At 41.8% G+C, this 18,428-nt stretch overlaps 1 protein-coding gene across 1 annotated transcript in view; it reads left to right on the top strand.

Annotated features, from left to right (window-relative positions):
* The window catches only part of LOC121292749, a 90,901-nt gene that overhangs the window by 31,285 nt on the left and 41,188 nt on the right, over window positions 1-18,428 (top strand). The window contains exons 6-7 of the mRNA XM_041215096.1: window positions 5,158-5,235; window positions 5,351-5,429. Of these exons, the coding sequence (XP_041071030.1) occupies window positions 5,158-5,235; window positions 5,351-5,429 (157 nt within the window). The remainder of the gene's footprint in view (window positions 1-5,157; window positions 5,236-5,350; window positions 5,430-18,428) is intronic.

The following is an 18,428-nucleotide window of genomic DNA, read 5'->3' as shown; positions in this document are numbered from 1 at the left end:
TTTTTGTGGATGTGCTGTATAAAGAATATTGGCAATTTAATTATGTAGCAAATTAAACAGACTCCAAAAGGTGTTTTGATTTTTTAGAACGTTATCAGCTCCATTTGTGTGTACTAGTATAAGTTAGTTCCAAATGGTTAAGAACAAAAATAATTCTTCCAGAATGGTAAAGTGCAACTACTGCTTGAATTTCGTGGATCAAGTTTTTTTTATTTATTCACGGGCCAGCATTTATTGCCCATCCCTGTTTGCCCTTGAGAAGGTGGTGGTGAGCTGCCTTCTTGAATCGCTGCAGTCCATGTGGTGTAGGTACACCCACAGTGTTGTTAGGGAGGGAGTTCCAGGATTTTGACCCAGTGACAGTGAAGGAACGGCGATATATTTCCAAGTCAGGATGGTGAGTGACTTGGAGGGGAACTTGCAGGTGGTGGTGTTCCCATCTATCTGCTGCCCTTCTAGATGGGAGAGGTTGCAGGTTTAAACGGTGCTGTCGAAGGCATCTCAGCAAGTTGCTGCAGTGAACTTTGTGCACGGTACACACTGCTGCCACCATGTACTGGTGGTGGAGGGAGTCATTGTTTAAGGCTGTGGACCAATCAAGTGAGCTGCTTTGTCCTAGATGGGTGTCGAGCATTTTGAACGTTGATAGGTATTTTTGTTTCTCTGTCCTCTGATTTTGTTAACTGAAACTTAATGATTTCACCTGCCCCCAACTTGCCATTTAATAAATTCGCTTTGTTTTGGACTGAATTTAAACAATCAAGGCAAAAGCAGGACTCTTTAGAGAGTATGGGCTGAATTTTCTGTTTGGTGGGAGTGGGTTGGACATCATTGCGTGCCCGCCCAGCGAAATATTGCGATGACACGTGGTGACGTTGGGGTGCTCACCTGACATCACCGCGTGTCATTTTATACGCGGACATCTGGGGCCTGTCTCCGCACGCCAAAGGGAACATTCTGCCCTGTGTTTTAAAGAAGTTAATTAAAGGAAAAAGGTATACTTAGCAACTTTAAGACAATGGCTTTTTACACCTTAATCCGGGTGACCAGTCTGTTGAAGAGTAACCATCTCGGACCTCTCAGAATCATAGAATTTTAACGGCAAAGAAGGAGGCCATTCGGCCCATTGTGTCTGCACCTGCTCTCCAAATGAGCATTATGACCTAGTACCATTGCCTTGCTTTTTTCCCTGTACCCCTGCACATTGTTTCTATTCAAATAATCATCCAATGCCCCCTTGAATGCCTCGATTTGAACCTGCCTCCATCACACTTCAAGGCAGTGCATTCCAGACTCGAACCATTTGTGTGAAAAAGTTTTTACTCATGTCACATCTGCTTTTTAAATCTATGCCCTCTTGTTCTTGATCCTTTTACGAAGGGGAACAGCTCCTCCCCATTTACTCTGTCAGCCCCCTAATGATTTTGAACATCTCTATCAAATCTCCTTTTAATCTTCTTCTTTCCAAGGAGAACAGTCCCAACCTCTCCAATCTATCCTCATAGCTAGGTTTCTTATCCATGGACCATTCTTGTAAACCTCTTCAGTGCTTTCTCCAATGTGTTCACATCCTTCCTATAGTGTGGCACCCAGGACTGCACACAATACTCCAGCTGAGGTCTAACGAGTGTCTTTTCTAAATTCAGCATAACCTCCCTTGTACTCTATTCCTCTGCTAATAAAGCCCAGGATACTATATGCTTTATTAACTGCTCTCTCCACCTGTCTTGCCACCTTCAATGATCTATGCACATATATACCCAGGTCTTTCTGCTCCTGCACTCCCTTCAAAATTTCACCCCTTATTTTATGTTGTCTGTCCATGTTCTTCCTACTGAAATGCATCACCTCACACTTCTCCACACTGAACTTCATCACCTATCCACCATGTCCTTTTGAAACTCCACACCATCCTCCTCACAGTTCACAACACTCCCAAGCTTTGATAAAAACAAAAAAACTGCGGATGCTGGAAATCCAAAACAAAAACAGAATTACCTGGAAAAACTCAGCAGGTCTGGCAGCATCGGCGGAGAAGAAAAGAGTTGACGTTTCGAGTCCTCATCACCCTTCGACACTCCCAAGCTTTGTATTGTCTGTGAACTTTGAATTGACCCCTGCACACCAAGACCTAGGTCATTAATATATATCAGGAAAAGCAAGGGTCCCAATACTGACCCCTGGGGAACTCCACTACAAACTTTCCTCCAGCCCAAAAAATATCCATTGACCATTACTCTCTGCTTCCTATTTTTTAGCCAATTTTGTATCCATGTTGCTACTGTCCCTTTTATTCCATGAGCAATAACTTTTCTAACAAGTCTGTTGTGTGGCACTGTATCAAGTGCCTTTTGAAAGTCCATGCGCACCACATCAACAGCATTATCCTCAACGACCTTTTATGTTACCTCTTCAAAAAACTCCGGCAAATTAGTTAAACATGATTTCCCCTTTAGAAATCCATGCTCCTTCGTTAACATGACTTCACTTGAATTCTTGCATCAGGAGTCTTCAATACTTGACTAACAAAGAAGCCCTGCAGAACCCCTGCTTTTAACCCCCAGTGACCATCACTTTATATCAGAGTTAGACTTCTTCCAACTTAATACTTGGTCCAGGCCTTTGCTAAATTTACTTAATTTATTTGGTTCCCAATTACTTACACCACCTGACCATTTTAGCTTGGGCAAGAATGTACTAGGACTGTTTCACACTCTGATCTTGTACAATTTCACTATTCATAGAGTTTCAATTAACGTCTCTTAAAACCAAATTCTTTTTAAGTCTGTGGTACTCTTTTCGAGGCTTACCAGAGTTTGAAGGTTTCGCTGTTAGCACATCCTATCTGAGCTACGCATTCTTTCATAGCTCCTTGCAATTAGCTAGTGACTTTAACGAGCTTGGAATGAAAAGTTTTAAACAAAATACCATCTTTCTGATACAATTATTGATTCAGTAAATATAACTCAGCGCAGGCCTACTGCTTGTTCAATCATGGGGCAGAATTTTACAGTCCTGTCCTGATGGGGACGGGGCTGTAAAATGTGGCGAACTGTTCAAACGTCCATCGACTTTGGCAGGACAGGAAAGTCCCGCTCGTAGGAGGCGCTGTATAAATTCAGCCCCACCTGTTTTTGACTGGTGACCGTCTCAATACAGTAACTTTGATTAACACATTCCATTAAAGTAAAATACAGAATACAAAATGGCTTTTTAAGCTCTATGGAAAGAATGTTCCCGTCGACGAGTGGGGGCGGGGCCCAGTCGCCAACGTGTAAAATGAAGCGGGATGACGTTGGGCGGAACTCCCGACATCGCCCTGCCCCATTTCAATTTTCAGCTTGGCGGGGGCGCAGCCGAATCCGTGTCTTGAGGCCATTGAGAAACTAATTAAAATCATTAATGGAGCTGCCCGTCCAACCTTAAGGTTGGTGAACAGGCAGGGAGCCCTGGTGGGCTTCAGAAAAAGCATCAAACCCCATCTACGGGCGGGAGGAGGTTTCGTGAGGGTATTTAAATTTTTAATAATTTCAAAAAAAGTTATGGACATGTCCCAGCTCATGTCAGGGAAGTTTTTCTATCATCTGTATTGCAATTTTTAATTTGAAGCCGATCTCCCTGAGGCAGCACTTAGCTTCAGGGAGATCAGTGCACTCTTTCACAGGCATGCACGAAAGAGCACACTCCCAGCTTAGGAATCACCCCCCACCCCAAAGCCTGCGCTTCCTGGCAGACTTCACACTGGATGGGCCCTAATTGGCCCACCCATGTAAAATGGCGGCCTGTCCCCAATCGGGGCGCCGATTGGAGGCATGCCCACCTGTGCCCACTGCTGCTTTTCCCCCACAATGGGGGGAACGTTTTCCCCTATGTTAGTATCAAAACGGATTCCTTAACACTGTCAGTTTGTTGTAATGGATACATTATGAAAATAGTCTAAAAATGTTCAAGTTAAACTCAAATCTGACTACCCAGACCTACTTACATAGGGCTGCGCTCATCCAGGCTAGTGAAGAATATTCCATTGCACTCCTGACTTATGCCTTGTGGTTGATAAACAGGCTTTGGGGAGTCACCCGCTGTAGAATCCCCAGTCCCTGACCTGCTCTTGTAGCCACAGTATTTATATGACTGGTCCAGTTTCTGATCAAGAGTAACCCCCAGAAAGTTAATGGTAGGGGTAGCGATGGTGAATGTCAAGGGGAGATGGTTGTATTCTCTCTTGCTGGAGAAAGGTCACTGCCTGGTACTTGTGTGGCATAAATATTATTTGCTACTTATCAGCCTAAGCCTGAATGTTACCCAGGCCTTGCTGCATGCAGACACGGGCTGCTTCGTTATCTAAGGGATTGTGAATGGTACAGAATACTGTGCAATCGTTAGTGAACATCCCCATTTCTGAGCTTACGGAGGGAAGGTCATTGATGAAGCAGCTGAAGATGATTGGGCCGAGGACACTACCCTGAGGAGCTCCTGCAGTGATGTCCTGGGATTGAGACCACTGATCTCCAACAGGCACAATCATCTTCTACTGTTCTAGGTATGACTCCAACCAGTGGAGAATTTCCCTGTGAAAGCCACAGACTTCAGTTTTGCTGGGGCTCCTTGGTGCTGCTTTGATATGAAGGGCAGTTATTCTCACCTCATCTCTGGAATTCAGCTCTTTTGTCTGTGTTTGGACAAGTACTGTGAAAAGGTTGGGAGCCAAGTGTCCCTGGAGGATTTGTATAAACGCTCACAAACTGAGGAACAGATCTGGGACACAAGTCACAGGAGCAGAAAATTGCATATCAGTGAAATCAACAGAGGTGAGAAATTGAAACGAAAACTCACAATTTAAGTTACAAAAATTCTGAATGTTGTGAGCAAAGCTGATAAAGAATCTCAAACCATTAGCTGCCTTTTGCAAGTCTGAAGGAGTTGGAGAAGTACCAGGCAAGTGTGAAATGAAAGGAATCAGGGCATCTCAGTATTAACCCTCTGTTTGGCTGTTAAAGTGATGGGGTTATTGATGGAGGTGATTGTACCATGCCAGGTACCGTTCCACGTTGTAGCATGCCTGAAAAGAGCGGGATGCCATACTAACTCTGGCCATGCCATTCCTGTGAAATTCCTGTGATCTCCTATTTCTTTGTTTGTTTTCCCTTCTGGTTTAAGGAAAAACCACCCCAGACACTTCAGGACAGGCTACAACATTTGCTGAGTGAAGATTCAGATCATCAGGAAGAAAGGGAAGTATGTGTCAAAGGCTTTTATATCATTTAACCAAAGAATGTAATTATCATTCCTGTTAGCAGAATAAATGCAAATTTTAAATTATATTTGGCTAATGTATCACGTTTTATTCTAGGAGAAAATAGTTCAATTTTCATCTCTACAGACAAACCCACACTGTGTTCAAATGTCAGCATTTGGTGATGAAAATCCTGGTAAATATCTACAAATATCACACCAAATTGTATCTGATAAAGCATCTGGATATATTCAGTAGCCTCCCTATCAAAATATGGCACCAACTAAGGTATAAGTTGCAGCAAAGACTTGCAGGTTCAGTTCACTTGTATGTGATCATGATGAACAAATTATTGATGATGTTCTAGCATATAATGATTTTTGTTTGTTGCATGATGAGTAATTTTAAAACTAACATAATCTGTCCTGGTCTTATTCCATATTGTTAGAATGAACTGAAACAGCCAGACCAATGGGGGCAGCATGGATGTAGTGATGAAAGCAACCATTATAACAATGGAGAGGGTTGATAAAATTTGAGAGGGGGTGTCAAAGACAGAGTCTATTTAGTTAGAATTAAGGATCAACAGAGTTTTAATCATGTTGTCAGGTGTATAGTATAAAGCACCAAATATTGGAAAGGAGATTTCCCTGCTGTGAGGGGGAGGGGGGGCTGCAAAATATTGGCCTTGGAATCTAATCAAACTTGTGAAATGAACGCAATGAAATTCTGATTAGGCCAATTTGAAATAATATGCTTTTCACTTCTGGTCCTTCTGGGGTATGTAGATTTTGCAAGAAACTAATGTTCTGGGAGCATTAGGAATGTCATCAAAGGACACTGTAAATAATGCTGGAATGGGAGGATCTTTGACATGTGGACATTACATACAGCCTTTTTGCTTTGGATTAATACGCATTTCATACCAGTGATTACATTTACCTAACGACACTTAAATGGATTTAACCTTTTCACCTGTTAAAAGCCTGAAAAATAATTTGAAAGCACAGCAGAAATTCATAAGCAAAAGTTTAATGGTTAATGTACACATTACACTTCTTAGTCTACAAATTGTTTCTCAGTGTTTTTGATGATCATTGATTTTGAGACCTTAATTTAAAGTCTCCTGATGGCAATTGATGCTGTCTCGTGTAGTATCAGGAAAATGAATGTTGCCATGGATTACTTTAATGAAAAATAGAATCAGAACAATCCATTAAACATATCTGGGTTACATTGTCTAAGCTTGATTTCCTTTTAGCCTAGAATAAATATGAAACTAATGAACTATAACAATGATAATAGAATTCCTCTATTATGCTTGAAAAAAGTGACTTTGCCAAATGAGAATGAAGGAGGGCTGCATCATTAAATTTTTAATTTTTGAGTGCATGTATCTGTAATGAAAGCTTTCCATTTAACAGCTGTAATATTGCTGTTAGCAACAAAGTGAGGGTGCCTGCCACTGACCAATTGGAAATAGCAGTTCGGACCATTCTTATTTCCCAATTTTTACTGGTGTTCCATTTTAAGATATACAAGACCAGTTTGGACCAGTAATAAAAACAGAAAATGCTGGGAAAACTCAGCATCAGTGTAGAGAAAAACAGAGTTAACATTTCGAGTCCAACATGACTCTTCTTCAGAAAGATAGTTTTGGCGTCATTATAATTGCAAATTCTAGACCGTTATGTTTAAACAAAACTGAAAAATTTTTAAATCTAAAAGTTGTGAATCTTAAAATTTAACCAGTTATGCATTTTATCTAGATGTATTTTCCTTAGGTTAAAGAAAGCTCACTCTTGGCAATCGACTTTCAGCCCTCATACCGTAGATTGCGGTGTATAATTCAATCTTTGAAGCCTCAAAACAAAAGATTTCCAATGGAATTGACTTATACACCGAGTATAAAATGTGAACCATTAGTGTAGGTGGCTGCCATTTTGAAATGTGAATAAAACATAGCATCAGTAATTAATACTAAATTAATGCGGCATGATTTATTGAATGAATGAATTGTACAAAGACACCTTTAACCACAATCAAAGCATTTTAAAACTGTCAAATCCATTGTCTTTGACATCTTTGGCATCCATTGCAAAAGTTCATCAGATTCATTCTGACTCACTTTTGCCATCCCATCGTGATAAGGATCCCACTCTGGATCAGATTTGGCACTTCTGCTTTCAGTATCATCCCACCACGACACATCATCTTCCTCTCCATCCATTGAATTGGATATTCTGCATTTTTTGAACAATCTGATGACATTTTGTGCACATAGCATCCCACAATTTGAGGTGGCACACATATTTCCACACTTTTTGAAGCTTTTTTTCCCTCCATTCAGTATGCACATGATCCTTGAATGGCTTACGCATCCAAAAGTTGAACAATGGTGTTAGATCCCCTGGTATAACTGTGGCGTGGGTGTTCTTTCTTTACATAGGCTGGTTCCACACATTATTGATCCATAACTTGACCCCATCCTCATTCATCCAGCCATTGTCATGGACATGCATTCCTGCAGGGAACTTGCTCTTTGGCACGGTTTTCCATTTGAAAATTACCAGAGGCTTTAATTTCATTCTGTTGGCCATGCAGGCTGGTACCACTGGGAATCTTGTCTTCTCATGTTCTGTTGTTTTCACTAAAACTATTTGCGAACCTTTCCACTCCACAGTTTGGTTGCTGGGCATATTGAAATTCATGGGTGTTTCACCATGTTGCCAATCTGACATCATGTCTGATGATGAATTACTGGAAACTGGTCATTTTGGCATCGAGATCTCTGGCTAGTCTCTGAGCGATCTTGCTCTTATGTTGCAACACCAGACTGTTTCATTCCATAAAGCAGCTTCAGCAACTAGCTGTTGCTTTGAAATCTTTGCTGGATGCAACGTTTGATTGGGCCTATGTAAGTGCTTATATACCTATTGCATTTCTGGCCGCGTTGTAATCATTCTGACGATGCTTGAGGACCCATTCCAATACACGCTGCTTAAGATCAGGCCAGTGGCTGATCTCACGGCGCATTTGGCCTTAGGCATCTTCTTCAGGGCGGATTCCTCCCTCTTCCATTCTCGCACCATTCTTCTTTCACTGTCGCCAAATTCCCTTGCGGCAGCGGTTAGTTGACAAGTCAGCAAATGTCGCAACTCTTAGCATGAAAGCAGCTTCAGAATTCATTCTTTTTGCTGGAGGACCCATTTCTATTTGCCACTCACCGTGCCATGCACAGTCTGCTCTGCCTGGGCGTGTCTTAAACTCCCCCCGTATCACCTTTGCAACACAGAGTGTATCACCTGCTTGATCCCTGCACCAACTTACAGTATATGGTAAGTAAAACATGCATTTCTGGAGTGAAAAATTGAGACTGACGACTAATGCGAGTATAGCATTGCGTAGTTCAAAAGGGTGGGTCAACGTATACAGCAAGCATATGCAAAAGTATGATTTTTGGCACCAAAATATGGGGTCATCTTATATGCTAGATCGACTTGTACACTGTGTTCTGTGGTAATGATTTGATCAACGAAACAATTGAATTAGAACAAATATTAAAAAACACATTAAAGCAAAATTTTAATATATTGTCAGATTTAGCTCTAACAGGGCATTTTACAGTGCCTGCCATTAGTTAGACTTGCTCCTGTGACTTTCAACTTGAAACAGATTTTCCCAATAAACTATTTCAAGTATAAACTGTTAACATTGCAGTGAGGGAAACAGGACCTGGATGGACACAGGGGGCAACTAACTCTGTGGCCGGAATTTTCCAGCTCCTCAGACCGGCGGGATCTTCCGGTTCTGCTGGTGTGAACGGAGATTTGAATGACTTGCCGGCCTCACCGCGGTGGGCCTGGGAGATGCCGGCCTGTAGTTCCTTAACCAATCAGACTGACAGGTTAAAAAATGGTTAGTGGACTGATTGAGAAAGAAGTGTAAATTAGAGCAGGTGAATTCAATGTCAACTCAGGCACAGGAAGAGAAATAGAGAGGGATTCAGAGAGAGAACAGGCAGGAAAAGTTTTTTAAAAAAGTTAAATTTGAGAGGGGAGAATTTTGTTCGCTACTTGCTTGGGTGCGCTGTGCCATCAGTTACTTTTGGTGTGGCCCTGCATGCCAAGCCCTCTTAAAGGCAATCATAAACAGTGCCCCAGCATGCACTGGAAGTCTGTGAATGCAGCTACCCTGACCTCACACAGCCCAACTGGCTCATGTAATACCAGGTTACCCAAACTGTACTACAAAGATTCAGGCAGCTAACTCGTGCACCGCTGTTGAAACCACAAGTGCTGAGTTGTAAAAAGAGCCCCGCAATAGCTTTCCTGAAAGGGCCAAGCAACCAAATTGCAGGCAAGGTAATTATTAAGAACTTCCCATTGCAAATAGTCCAGAGGTACTCACTTCATTTTAACTCAGTTCTTGTACTTGTGTTTAATTCCAGTGCTGCTTTTATCTCTCATCTACTTCTAAATGTATCTCTAACTGTATTTTATTTCTATTTCTTATTAGCTTCTTACTTAATTTCTATTAATTTTTATTTGTTTTGACTTTCTTCAATTCTTTCAATTTATCATCGTCAGAATTCTCTAACGTCAAAGTATTTGATAGTAAAATGAATTGAACTGAGAATCATTAAGGTGGGAGCTCTTTTTATTTCAGAGTAAGTTGAAATTTTCATAGGACATTTTTAAAAATCCTTAGCATAAGAATTCCAGAGTTTCATCCTCAGGAACCTAAACTGGGACTAACTCTGCTCTTTAAAAAAAGTGTGCTATTAGCTGAAACCACATGAACACGGTATTTCTATTTCTACAACAGAGCAGCTGAGCTTTTCTCATCTGTCACTCTGTTGTGTGGACTGCAAGTCCTCTAATCAGACTTTTTTGAATTGGGTCTGTGTATCCTTTCAATGCATTATTATCTAAACTGGGCTGCAGTGTGCATAATCCATCTTTGAGCTATTAGCCTAGCTCTTTGCTTTTTATTTTTCTTAAAACAGGTATGCCCCAACTGATTCCTTAACATAAATTCACACAATTAAACCGCTTTGGAGCACTGGTCAATGCTATTGCAAATAGGAGTATGTTGACATTTTAAAATTCTCATCCTTGATTTCAAATCTCTTTCCTTCCTCTCACTGTGACTTCCGACAATCCACTGAGCTACCTCTGCTTCTTCCAATTCTGACCTCTTGAGCGTGCCCGATTTTTTAATCGCTTTACCACTGGTGGCTGACCCTTCAATTGCTAAGGCCCCGACTAAAGGAATTCCAAAATTTTTTACATTTTCTAAACCCCTTCGGTCCAGGTTCTACCTTGTCAATGCCAGTAACATCCTCCATGACGGGAGCGGCAATTGCCGCTTGTCCTTGTTGGTCTGTCTTTCTGTGGCATTCAACCTACATTAACTCTGTTTGGTGGTCTACCATCTTTAGATTTGTCACTGTGTGGTTGCACTTCTACCTGTTCCAGTGCCATCATTGCACTTTTAGCAATGGCTTCTCACCTCAGCCCTGCAGAGTCCTGTTTGGTGTGCCCCGCACCTCCATGCATTCTCTGTGCCCCAACCTTTCAGTGATATCATCTGTGAACATGGAACCAGTTTCTTTTGTACGTACTCTTGCCATTGACGCCATCCCTCTTCCAGACTGTAGCTCAGTTCGAGCTGAAACCGAAGATGTGTAACCTTAGTGTTCTGTCTAACCCAGAACCAAGTTCGTTCCACCAGTGCAACAGTTTGTTATTTTGGTCAAAATGTGAAAACCGGTGCTAAGTGGGCGAAGTGCTAACAAGATGTCTGTTTGAAAGTCCAGGTTTTTGGTTCTAATTGCTGACTACCATCATTTGAATTTGCCTGGAAGGACTTTACAGAGCTGATTGGATGCAATTTTCACAGTGCAATGTGTGTGTGCTCCTCATGTCTCCTTCCATAGAAGTTGGGTAGCTCAGGGACCAAGGGAGAGGATGCAGAGGGTCCTGGTGGAGGAGATTCAGGGGAGGAAAGGATGTCCTGTGCCTGCAAGGGGGCAAGGACACCACCCCTCACCCCTGCTCCTCTCTCTCCTATTGGTGCTGCTCTGTCTGCCTTGTACTCCCCCCATTGCTTGTTCAGACCAAGGGGGATTCCTATCATGTCTAGCAGTCCCTTTCTCCTGGTGGCTTCTAAAAGTAGCACATTTTAGGTAAAGCCCGCAGTGAATTTCTAGCATAAATGTAGCTTGAGTGTTGGCAAAGTCTCAACGATGTTTTCCAGAACTTGTCCCGATGTGTTTCAGAGGGTCCTCCTCACACCTCCAGCTATGAACATTAAATAGTGAGTATTCAAGAAAGGTGGGAGAGAAAAATTGGGGAACTCTAGGCCAGAGTAGGGAAAATGATGATATTTGTTATTAGGGACCTGGTAATGGAGCACTTAGAAAATCATAATGTGATCGCGCAAAGTAAATACTGATTTATGAAAGGGAAATAGTGTTTGACGGATCTGGTTTTTTGAGGTTGTAACTAGCAGGCTAGATAAGGGGGGCCAATGAATGTAATGTATTTGGATTTTCAAAAAGCATTCCATAAGGTGTCACACAAGAGATTATTCTACATAAAATTAGGGCTAATGCGATTTGAAGAAATATATTATTGTGGCCTGGTGATTGATTAACAGACAGAAAACAGAGACTAGTGTTACGACCAGGTGAGGAGGGAGGAGCTGGCTCCTCTTTATTCCACCTCCTCAGTTGGTCACAACAAAGATTTTTACATTTCTTTTCCCTGTAGATGCCTTTTCCAGTCCAAATGTATTTACTTTTTAATAAGGAACTAATCAAACTGGTTTTCTTGAATCAAAAAGCGAGTTATTAGCTAATAAACCTGAGAAAAATGATAAAATACACCACAGACGCACACACACACACACACACACACACACACAAAAACATCCAAAATAAGAAAAGTTAGAGTCTAACTAAAAGTTAAAAGAGTATACATTAAGTCATTTGCTTGTACTTGAGGCATAGATTGTTGAATGTTGCAGCATTTAGGGGAGGCATAGTGGTATTGTCACTGGACTAGTAATCCAGAGGCCCAGGGATAATACTCTGGGGACTTGGGTTTGAATCCCACCAGGGCAGATGGTGGAATTTGAATTCAGTGAAAAAAAAATCTGGAATTCAAAGTCTAATGATGAGCATGAAACCATTTTCAATTGTTGTAAAACCCATCTGGACTAATGTCCTTTAGGGAAGGAAATCTGTTGTCCTTATCTGGTCTATATGTGACTCCAGACCCAAAGTAATGTGTTTGACTCTTAAATGCCCTCTGAACAAGGGTAATTAGGGATGGGCAATAAATGCTGACCTAGCCAGTGATGCTCACATCCCATGAATGAAGTTAGCTGGTTCCCTTTAAGATCCTGGAATTGACTTGAAGTCCAGGTAAATGCACTTTGCTGGAGGCAATTTCCTTCCTTTTAATTCTGTGATCCCATCTCCCAGAAATCGATGGGTCTTTCCTGAGGTTCTTTCTGATGGAGAGGCACTATCTCTTGGGTTGGGTTTTTTATACTGTAGATATAGGGCTTTTCTTAACTTGAGAGAGAGAGAGATTCCTTACTGCTCCCTTCAGCAGTTTTTCAAGATGAATTTGATGACTGGTGTCTGTTCCTGGCTTGGCAAAACCAGTTCTTAAAAACCTCCTGTCTGTATATTCCCAAGAAGTAATTTGATTAGCATGTCTTGCAGTCATTGTTGTAGAACAAGTAATCACACTTTGATCTTTCATCTCAGAAACTTTTGACACATTTCACCATAGCAGAAACCCACAGGAGATGGGGTTATCTCATACTCTGCAGGGTGTTTTGAGTGTCTGTTGGGTGTATCAGGCTGCTTAGCAGTTCCCATTATCTTTACTGTTGATTAAAGTTCAGCACTTTGCATTTTTAATTTCTTCCTTAGTTAGAGTGTTGAGTTTTGATGCCTGTAGGTTTCCTTTGAAATGTCTCTCTCTTCACACTTCCTTTTGTAGAGGGTTCTTGCTTGCTTTTCTTACCTTCACCTTGGGATTTGACCTTGCATTTTAAAGAAGTTTGCAGTCTCATTTTTTAAGTACCGAATCTCTAGTCAGCTGAAAGTTATATAAAAAATCATTTTTATCAAAAATAAAGATGCATTTCCATGATAGAAGGAACAAACAAGACATTTTCAGGTTGGCAGACTGCAACTAGTTGGGTACCACAAGGATCAATACTTGAACCTCAGCTATTTACAATCGATATCAATGATTTTGATGAGAGGACCTAGTCTAATGTATTTGACTTTGCTGCTCCTACCAAAGCTAGCTGGGAAGGTAAGCTGTGAGGGGTTCACAAAGAGACTGCAAAAGGATGTGGGCAGGTTAAAGAAGTTGAATATAACAGGTGGAATACAATATGGAGAAATTTGAAGGTATTCAATTTGATAGGAAAATAGAAAATCATAACAATGTTTTTAAAAGGTGAGAGATGGGAATGTTAGCATTTCAATGAATCTGAATATTCTTGTACATGAGTCAAAGAAAGTTAACATGCAGTTATAGCAAGCAATTAGAAAAGTAACATTTTATGTTAACCTTTATTACAAAGAGGTTGGAGTATAAAAGTAAAGAAGCCTTACTGCAATTTTACAGTGTCCTAATGAGATCACAGCCGGAGTATTGAGTACAATTTTCGTCTCCTTACCTTAAGAATGTTATGCTTATCTTGGATTGAGTGCAACAAAGGTTCACTTGACTGATTCCCAAGGTAAGGGGATTTGCCTATGATGAGTGAGACTCGGCCTATATTGAGTTTTGAACAATGAGAGATGATCTCATTGAAAGATCTAAAATTCTTAAGGTGCTTGACAGGTTTAATGCTTGAAGAATGTGACTGGCTGGCTAAATGCTAAAATCAAAACTGTGAGCTAAACCTGGATGGAGAAACTAGAACACAAGCCCACAGTCTCAGAGTTGGGGGTTGGTCATTTAGGACTGAGTTGTGGAGAAATTTCTTTGCTCAAAGAGTTGTGAATTTTGGATTTCTCTATCCCAGATCATTGTGGATGCTCAGTCATTGAGTATATTCAAGACAGAAATCAACAGATATAAAAACAAAAAAAAAACTGCGGATGCTGGAAATCCAAAACAAAAACAGAATTACCTGGAAAAACTCAGCAGGTCTGGCAGCATCGGCGGAGAAGAAAAGAGTTGACGTTTCGAGTCCTCATGACCCTTCGACAGAACTTAAGTGAGTGGGACTCACTCAAGTTCTGTCGAAGGGTCATGAGGACTCGAAACGTCAACTCTTTTCTTCTCCGCCGATGCTGCTAGACCTGCTGAGTTTTTCCAGAAATCAACAGATGTTTGGATACTAAAAGAATCAAGGGCTATGGTTATAGAGTGGGAACGTGGAGCTGGTGCAGAAAATCAACTGTGAACTTACTTTATGGCGAAGTGGAATCCAAGGACTGAACAGCGAACTCTTACTCCTATTTCTTATGGTCTTTAAATTGCGCTTGAAATTGGCATCAATGTCGTGTTCACTCCCAAACAGCTGGTGACTCTTAGGAGAGAGTAGGACAGGTGCTTGCCACCAAAATGCTGTCCAGCTCTTTTAATGAGCCCTGGCAGGTATTTTAAATGATAATCATCTGCTTAATGATTCTCCAGATCCTTGTCCAGGCTTCAACTCATTTTCTCAGATGCCACCCTGGGCTACATGTGGGCTAAATTGGCATTTCTGCTTAAGACCATATCTTCGATACCTCAGAGGATTATTGGCACCTGAATGTGCTGCTGAGAATCATTCCCTCAGTGTCCACCCCTCCACACCCAACACTGCCCAACCCATGATCCATTATTACCTTTACACTCAATGGCTGCAATTGTCACACTGGATGCAGATTGTGTTTGAAATTCTGCTGTTTTTCAGAAATGAAGTTTCAGAAAGTTCAAGTTTCCACCTGAGCTCATTTGCATAACCACAAACTTAATCAGTCAGAGTCATCAATTAAATAATGCTTAAATTTCATCTGGCATGTGTCTGCCCATTCCACCAGCCTGTCTATATCCTCTTGAAGTTTATTACTATCCTTCTCACAAAATACTTCCAAGCTTTGTATCATTGGGAAATTTTGAAATTGTCTCTGCACACTCAAGTCAAGGTCATGTATGTACATCAAGAAAAGTAGTGGCCTTGGTTATGGACCCCTGGTGAACACCAATATATACCTTCCTCTGTCTGAGAAACAACTGTTCATCACTACTTTGTTTTCTATGACCTGGCCAACTTCATATTCATGCCACCGCTGTCCATTTTGTTCCATAGGCTTCAACTTTTCTGCAAGCCTATTCTGTGGCAGTTTATCAAACACCATGTACATCAGATCAACCACATTGTTCTCATCCACCCTCCGAGTTACCTCGTCTAAGACACTCAAACAAGTTAATTAAACACAATATGCCTTTAACAAATGTGTGCTGGCTTTCCTTAATTAATCTACACTTATCTAAGTGTTAATTTTGTCCCAGATTATCACTTCTGAAAGCTTTTAGACCTCTGAGGTTAAACTAACTGTCCTGTAGCTGCTGCACTTATCCTTTATCAGAGTAATGGTGACCATTAATCAGAAGGAAATGTGTTATTTTTAGAATAAGACTTTTTATCATTGTCATGTGCATCTAATGTAACTCCACATCAGCACTTAATATTAGTGTAAAGGATGTTAGTTGTATTACTCTTTTAAAAAAAAGCTATCACCAGGAATCTGACAGAATCAATAGTGTGTGTTAAGCAAGTCCATGTTAATTTCTTTTACTAATTCATTGATTTTGGAATTGCATTGTTAAAAATCTCTCACGGACTACAGGACAATTTAATATAGATAAAACTCGGCTTTTGTGGCTTTACAGCATAATCATCATTTTTAATTACTGAAATTAGTAAGTAGAGTAATGAGGTTTGTGGTACTTAACAATTAAATTGAAGGGATTACACAGCGTACAATACTGAAACAAGCCATTTGGTCTAACCGGCGTATGCCAGTATTTGAGTTCCTCCTCTCACCCTATTTCTTCTAACCCCCATCAACATATCATTTGAGTCTTTTCACTCTCATATTCAAAAGGCTTCCTCTTCAGTGATTCCATGCTCTTCGCCTCAACTACTTCTGGTGGGAGTGAGTTCCCTATTCTAACCACTCTCTCTGGGCAGAGGGGTTGCTCCTGAATTCCCTATTGGATTTATTAGTGGGCCCAACCTTATATTAGTGGGCCCTAGTTTTGATCTGTCCCACGAGTGGAAATGCCTCTGTGTCTAATCTATCAAAGTGGGTTAAAGAATGGAAAATCAGTCGCGTGTGTAAAGAGTGGCCGAAGTGCTGTGGCAGATATTCTATGGCAAGGAATTCGTAGCCATGCCAATGCTACACATACGTCACTTTTAAACACTTACAAAGGTCACCAGATAGTGCTGAAGAAAACATCTTGGCCACTAAAGGGGAATGTGAGTCCTGATGGTAGGAGAATTATTTTCTACAGCCTTCTGGAGGCATGTTCCCCCCTCCGCCCTCCACCCTGGAACATTGGATTTTTAGGCAGTTTCAGCTGGTGAACCTTCTGGGGTTTTTTTTTTGGAATCTACTATAATTTTGCCTTTCAGCCCAAAATAAAATTCTTCTTTGTATCTTCCTGACAAGCGTGTACTCTTCAAAAATTGCAATAAGTAGTGTTGAAGTAGTGGATGTAGAAATGTCAAATGAACATGTTGAATATTTATTTATATGGCTGTTGCCAGTCTAGTCCATGGTGTTCTATTGCCAGTCTATGCCAGTCTAGTCCATGGTGTTCTATTGCCCGTCTATGTCAGTCTAGTCCATGGTGTTCTATTGCCAGTCTAGTCCATGGTGTTCTATTGCCAGTCTATGCCAGTCTAGTCCATGGTGTTCTATTGCCAGTCTATGCCAGTCTAGTCCATGGTGTTCTATTGCCAGTCTATGCCAGTCTAGTCCATGATCTATTGCCAGTCTATGCCAGTCTAGTCCATGGTGTTCTATTGCCAGTCTATGCCAGTCTAGTCCATGGTGTTCTATTGCCAGTCTATGCCAGTCTAGTCCATGGTTTTCTATTGCCAGTCTATGCCAGTCTAGTCCATGATCTATTGCCAGTCTATGCCAGTCTAGTCCATGGTGTTCTATTGCCAGTCTATGCCAGTCTAGTCCATGGTGTTCTATTGCCAGTCTATGCCAGTCTAGTCCATGGTGTTCCTTTGAACGTAACCAGAAGTTTCATTTTATGCACTGGAAATAGAATTGTTCGCCCCCACCCCCCGCTGGATTGTCCACCCATCACGCTGACGCATTTCACAACAGCTTATAAAAGGCGTGCATTTGGTGGGCTGTACTTTGAGGGGAATTCGCGGGTGAGTGCACAGTAACGATGTGGAGTGCTCGCCCGGGTCGCCTGTTGGACTTCAAGGTTGAGGCGTGTTGAAGGGTTGGGGGTGGGATAAGTGCTGCCCTGCTGTTGAAGGTAGTGCACAAGCATGTGCGGGCTGGGCGAGGGAAGCAGTCACGCATTAGGGACATCATATTTAAAGTGACCATTCCTCTGCAGCTGAGACAGTTCAGGCACAGCCACATTGATATGACTGGGGTTGGGCCTTTAGCTTCTCTGCCCACTCAAGCAACACAGAGGCATAAAAGTGCCACCAAGAGCTCCAGAGCTTTTCACCCCTTGGGCACAGGCTGCAAACTAATGAGCGTTTTGGTGGACTGCAGAACAGTTGGACAACTGGGCATGTTGTACAATCTCCTCGCTAAAGCTGGCCATGGAGCAGTCACTGCTGGAGTTGTTCACAGCCCCTTGCAATGTCAGCATCCCGGTTTGGACCAGTCTCCCCCATGGTGCAAGCTAACAGGGCAGCCTTGCAGTGTGGGTTAGGAGAATGCCTGTGCCTGAGCTGAGAGCACAGCCTGCAGTCCAATGGGCAAAGCTGCTGCCAATCGGTCAGGTGGAGTGGGGCAGAGGAGGGTGAGATTTCGGGCAGCCATGCAGCGCACTAAACTCTGGCCATGCAAGTGATGGCCAGCACTCTCCGGGATGTGTTAAGTGGCCTTCACACTTAACCAGGAAAAGTTCTTCGTACACCCATGCTAACCACGTGTGTCTCTTTTTCATCCTGCAAG

This window comes from Carcharodon carcharias, chromosome 20, assembly GCF_017639515.1.
Source record: "Carcharodon carcharias isolate sCarCar2 chromosome 20, sCarCar2.pri, whole genome shotgun sequence".
NCBI lineage: Eukaryota > Metazoa > Chordata > Chondrichthyes > Lamniformes > Lamnidae > Carcharodon > Carcharodon carcharias.
Note: the sequence above shows the minus strand (reverse complement) of the source record. Positions and strands in the feature narration are given on the sequence as shown.